Here is a 6112-nt window from a genome sequence, read left to right as displayed (position 1 = left end):
GGTTGGTTTGTTTGTTTTGTTTTTTCTTTCTCCAGATTCGTATGAAGAGCAAAGGGAAGGCTTTGGGCAACTCTGGAGACGAAAGGCTGCTACCACAGGAACCTGGTGTAACAAAACTCGAAAACTTGTCTCAGGAATTCCCTCCTCAAGCGTTGCTGCTAGCTGCTCTCCATGCCAGAGAAAGGGAAGGGTAGTTTGGGTCCAAAAGGTTAAGGGTTTAGAGGTCACTCTTCCCGGCTGAAATACAACTAATCGAATAGAAAATTTGTCCTCTGGGTGAACCTGTTCCTGCAATTTAGCCGAACTTCAGTAAAATACCTTTTCAGCTTCTCAACGTGAAGGCGTCAGAAAAAAGACGTCTTTACTATGTATGAACTCGGTGCTTTTTGTCATAGAAACAATGATGTGAATAATGCAGGAATATCCATCTTTAATATCACGACGTGGATATATTCAAGTATTGCCATGTGCAAGTCTGAGAACTGGGCTAACCCTAAGGAAGAACAAAGAGTTTGCTCCAGGCTCTAAAACAAAAGGCCAAGTCTTACAAGACACTTCGTGGACTTCTAGGGATGAGAAAAGGGCAGAAATTAACCGCTGGCCACAGTTAATGCTGCCGAATACACTCCTGTTGAAAAGCTCGCCTTTCATTTTCGAATTCATTTAAGCCCATTTTGGACCGTATTTTTCCCCAGCGAGCCCAGAAAGCAATGAGTCCTCGGTGGGAAGCACCCAGCCTGGAGATGGGCACGTTAGCTCACCCCGTGCTCTTTCCACCTCCCTCCAGTGTTTGCGCTGGGTTTCCTGCTTTGCCCCTTTTCTTTTTAATAAAGGGATCATCTCGTTACAATTTCGATGATGTGGTCCCTCTCCCAGGCTGCCCTGAGGGTACAGGAGATAAGGGCTGAGCTTTCAAATCTCCCGAGCGGAGGTGTAAGTGGCTGAGGGAGCTGGTTTGGCTGGGTTTGGTAGTTACAACGCACTAAAACTTTGGCACGAAGCAGCCAGGGACAAATCCGTGGGTATTAGACCAGCTCTGCTCCCATCCGAGCCTTTCCCCTTTCCTTGAAAGCAACTTGCTGAGATTTCCAACCGTTGCAGTCATGTGTCGTGGTTCGCTTGAAAACAATCACTGTCTTCCAAAAAAACCCCACCCAACTAACCAAAATAAACCCAAAACAAAACAAAGTAACGACCCACATAGCCTGCCTCTCTCTTGGCCAAAAAAAAAAATAAATTAAAATCTGATAGAATGCATTCAGCTTTGAATGACCTAGGTTATATCAGAAATATCAGAGATGTCACTAATTTTTCACTCTGTGGGGCTTTTTTTAGTTTTTTGTTGTTGTGTGGGTAGGGGGTTTTGTGGTCTTTTTTTTTTTTTTTTTTTTTTTTCCCTTTTTAAATGAGGTATCGGTGGTTTAAAGTAGAAAGCAAAAGCATACTTTGGAAACAGATTTCAAGCCTTTTAGCCCTAGATGGCACACGGTAAGAACCAGGGACGCTTTTCCTATTCACAAAGAAGGAAATTCAAAAAAAGCGACAAGAAAGTTGTGTACGTTCAAGACAAGTAAACATTACACATGTGTTCATGAGACTGGGAAGGAGAAATACTGTATTTCGGTTCCCTTTCCCCGTTTTTGGTTTGACTATTTTTCTTTTTATCTTCACTTTCCTATGTAACAAATAAATAAATACGCTAACACTATCAGTACATAAAATAACCCGTTTTCACTTAATTCCTATGCACATCTTCTGAGACGTTATGGAAATGAGCAAGTACTTTCATTACACCAAGAAAGGTAACGCAGCACAAAAAGTTCACAATTACTAGTCTTTATGTTCAAATAAAAGACTATGCTATAAATCTCCTGCCCTCAACTTGTCCAAACGCATCCTCCCGAAATTGCATGGGATAAAAAGACAATTAAAAGTAAAAATCCCAGAATAAAGCATCAAACCTTCACTTTCGAATTCCAAACTGAAACACAGGACAGTTTCATTTTCAATGATTTATTACTTTTTATGGACAGAAGGTCTTGTTTAATATTTTCCCAATTCCCACTGCCTGCATTGATGTTTCTTTTCTTTTTTTTTTTTTTTCCCCCCCCCGTTTTCCCCCCCCCTTTTTTTCTTTTTTTTTTTTTTTCCCCCCCCCGTTTTCCCCCCCCCTTTTTTTCTTTTTTTTTTTTTTTCCCCCCCCCGTTTTCCCCCCCCCTTTTTTTCTTTTTTTTTTTTTTTCCCCCCCCCGTTTTCCCCCCCCCTTTTTTTCTTTTTTTTTTTTTCTTTTTTTTTTAGGTTGTGCTAGCAGAGGCAAATAAAATAAAGTCCAAAGTAGCGTCATTTTGTCTCCTTTGTACAACAGTACCTTAAAGAAAGATGACAGTTTCTCGAGTCCTTAGCTGCTACATGCAGGTTCTGCTTGGGCAGTGTCAGTTATGTACAGTACTGGTCAGAAGCGAAGGATGAAATGGAAAATTTCACCTCTTCTACAAAGTTGTCAAGTCAGTCTGATGGTCCTTGGAACCAGTCTGTAAATGGGGGTTTGAACCAGAGGAAGAAGACCTGCCCTTCGTGTTGGGCAGTTTGTGGTCTTTTTTCCACTTCATTCTTCTGTTCTGAAACCAGATCTTGATCTGGCGCTCAGAGAGACACAAAGTGTGGGCTATCTCGATACGGCGGCGCCTGGTCAGGTACCTGTTAAAATGAAATTCTTTTTCCAGTTCTAGGACTTGCTGTCTGGTGTAAGCTGTGCGGGAGCGTTTAGGTTCCCCTCCGTTGTAATTGGGATTCACTGGGAAAAAAATACGGAGAACTTTACAAAGCTAATCTTGACTTGCCGGTTCGACTTTACAAAAGAAAAACCTTACGAGCTGCGAGCATGTGGCCGGGCTGGATTCGTCCCAGTTGCTTACAATGGAGGGGCTGCTCTCCCCCTCGTTTAAGGCAGGCACCACAGGCGGAGGCAGCTTAGGTGGGCTGGGAGCCTCTAGCAGGCTCCTAAAATGGAGTTTTCTCCTGCACGGCAAAGCCCCGCACGGCCAACGGCCCTATTTCCTCGGCAATAAAAATTTATGACGAGTGTAATTGGCCACCTCGGCTTAAAAAGCTCGTCCCCGAGCCTGGCGGGGGGACTCGGGCGAGCGTGGCTGAGGGCCATCGGAAGCAGGGGGGAGAAGAGCAAAGTAAGAAGAGGATCCTTACCCGAGTTAACATGGACTTTCTTCATCCAGGGATAAACTACTGCTGGCTGCTTAACTGCTGACCCGTTTGGGGCTTTGAGGGCCGGCTGCTGGCTGCAGGCTCGCGAGTTGGGCATTGGAGGCGGTGGACAATGCTCTGCTTGGCCGGGGAAGTGGCTCGCCGGGCCGGATTGCTCCTGTCCGTGACCCCGCGGCTGCACGGCAGAGCCCTGGGCATTGCTACAGCTAAAGGGCTGCTCGCTGTAGTTTGACCGTGGGTAGAGTCCCTGGTGCTGGAAATCAGAGCCCTGCGAGGCACTGTAGTACTCGGCCCCCTGCTCGCCTAGGTAGCTGTTCTGCAAATATTCCTCGCAAGGAGGAAATTTGGGATCCACATACTTAGAGTTCACCATATACGAACTCATGGCCATTAATTTCTGAAGGTAGAAAATACTAATTTTTCTCGTGTTGTCTTTTTTTCCCCCTGCCATAGAGCCCTCCTACTTGCTGTCAACTGAATAAAGTTAGGCGGGCATGTGACCGGCCCGGCCAATGGGGAGGCGGGAGCCGATCACCGGATTTCTCCGCAGCTCAGCATTTCCACCGATTTCACTCAATAATACCCCCGTAACCGAGTGACCCCCCTCTCCGGCGGGTCGCACCCCCCAAATAAGGTGCCGGAGGTGTAGGGGTACCCCTGGGGCGGCGGCAGCCCCCCCCCCCTCCCCTTGGCCCCCCAGGTAGGGCCAAGGCTTTTGTCTGAGCTGCCTTCCCTCAGCCCCGGTGGCTGATGCCCCGCCGCCCGCTTTGCCAGCCGCCACCGCCACCGGGGCTTGTTACCTCGCTTTAAATAAAAAATGTCGAAAGAAACGCGCGGAGCGGGGAGCCGAAGCGGGATTAAAAGGGAGGAAACTGATAAGGAGGCGAGGAAAAGAAAAGCCATCAAAGAAGATGGTAATATGATGTACAATAGATCTGTCCTGTCTTTGTCTCGCAGAGGTCATCCAAAAGTTACCAGAATTTAGTTCTGCTGAATAAAATTAGGCAATCAGTAACTTCTCATTCACTTTGCGAGCCTCAATATATATGCGGGTGTACGTATGCGCGCACAGACGCAAACGTACGCGTATGTGTGTAAATCTATACATGTATGTATGTAAAATCATACAGATGGCAAGAAACCGTTCACTTTTAACCACTAAAGTTCAATCAATTGAACTGGAGACGGCATTTAATTACGTTAAAAATATCACGGGTTTAATGAGATAAATTCGGTCTTCATTCATCAATATCATTCCTGGAGCACAAGTAAATACGTTCCAGTGGGGCGAGTGCTACTTTTGCTGCTGCCGTAAATATTTTGATGCGATCTGGACACTTGGCAGGAAATTTTTCCTAATGTCTGGCGTATCTAGCTAATTTATGAGTATCTTATTAAAGATTCATTCACTGATTGGTAGATAATTATTATTTTTTTTCAGAAAATTTGTAACTTTTGGTGAGATTAACCGTTTAAATTCACGGTCTGTCAGTGAGAGTTACGACTGAACGACAACTGAAATTTTAAGAGACCTCCTAAAACCTAGCAAATAGGAGCGAGGCAGCAAAACTTTTGTAATTTCTGAGTGTTCAGCACGCACATGCCTTTTGATTCCACCAGTATTTAAACTTCTAACCATTTGCAGAAAGGTGAAGTTTTTGCATCGACCATATATTCCCCTAGAATCGAATCTGTGACTATATGAATATCACACAAATTCGGTTCTACAGGGTATATATAGACAACGTAATAACATTCTGTTTTCATCTACAATATGGCAGGTCTTTGCAATTCTCTTAGTCCTTACTGTCTTCTGAGGAATGCAAACTATTCTGCTGGGACTCAGTTCTGAAATGCGCGTTTGGAGGAAGGTGGGATTTCAGAAAAGATACACGCTTGTTATTATCGCTGCAATAGAGCTCTACGACTCCCCACCAATTTATAGCCACGAATTTCGCCTACCAAATTCTCAGAAAGACCTGCTGCTCACTTTAAATGCTCTGCCGTTTACGTCCTCGCTACGGAAAACGGACGTTACCGGTCAAATTGCGCTATTTAGAATAATAATACTTGAAATCATTTAGAAAAGAGTCTTTATCTATTTAGGCTAACACGAATCTGAAGAGATCTTTCTTTAATCAGAAAAACACACACCCCCCAAAGAAAAGAGAATTAAAAAAAAAAAATATCGAAACAGAAGCAAAACAGTCGAAAACAGAAACAGCGATGGGTGAATAAAGAGGAGGTTATAGGCTGGGGTTAGTTGCTCTCGGGAAGCAGAGAGTTTCCAAATTTACCTTCATCCCATTATGCTGGTCTAGCTATTATCCCCGCGAGCTGCCTGCGAGCCGCAGCCTCGCACCCTCCCAGGTTCTCCCCGCCGTAGCGTTTATGGTGAAGGGCAGGGCGAGAGGTCAGCCGAAATCATTTACAAACATATCACAAAGTTTCATTATTTTTACTTTGTCGACAGCAGCACACAGGAGTACAAAAGTTCATGAATTGTGTCTGACCCAGCTCCTCACTGCTGTCCTGCGGTCAACCTCTTCTCCTTCCACTATTTAAAACAGGCACCATAAGGACAAATAATGGTGCGGGTGTGATACATCCAACCACTGCGGAGGGCAGATTTGGGGGTGTTGCGTTTATCCGAGCGATGTGTACCGGTTTGTTTGCCTGCCTCCAACTCTCAGCTGCCTGATCTGGCGGATGCTATTTTTAAACATCTGGTTTCTTACCACTGCAGTGGTGTCTTCTTCACAGCAAGTGCAACTCGAAACGACTTTGTGTCCCTAATCTCCCCCCGCTCCCGCCCCGGCCCCCTATTCGGATTATTTAAATCTCCACCCAACTATTCTAAGCGGCTCGCCCCGCTTTCTCCTCCTTTCTC

At 45.3% G+C, this 6112-nt stretch overlaps 2 protein-coding genes across 2 annotated transcripts in view; both read right to left on the bottom strand.

Moving 5' to 3' along the window:
- HOXD3 (homeobox D3) overlaps nt 1-6112 on the bottom strand; it is a 31405-nt gene that overhangs the window by 15090 nt on the left and 10203 nt on the right.
- HOXD4 (homeobox D4) lies at nt 2265-4982 on the bottom strand. The gene is made up of 2 exons (XM_014954744.1): nt 3205-4982; nt 2265-2794 (listed from the first exon to the last, which is right to left on the bottom strand). The coding sequence occupies exons 1-2, from the start codon at nt 3671-3673 to the stop codon at nt 2490-2492; spliced, it is 774 nt and encodes a 257-aa protein (XP_014810230.1). The 5' UTR covers nt 3674-4982; the 3' UTR covers nt 2265-2489.

The sequence above is a fragment of the Calidris pugnax genome, unplaced genomic scaffold (genome assembly GCF_001431845.1).
Source record: "Calidris pugnax isolate Ruff unplaced genomic scaffold, ASM143184v1 scaffold103, whole genome shotgun sequence".
Taxonomy (NCBI): domain Eukaryota; kingdom Metazoa; phylum Chordata; class Aves; order Charadriiformes; family Scolopacidae; genus Calidris; species Calidris pugnax.
The sequence above is the reverse complement of the archived record's forward strand: the minus strand, read 5'-3'. Positions and strand labels throughout refer to the sequence as shown.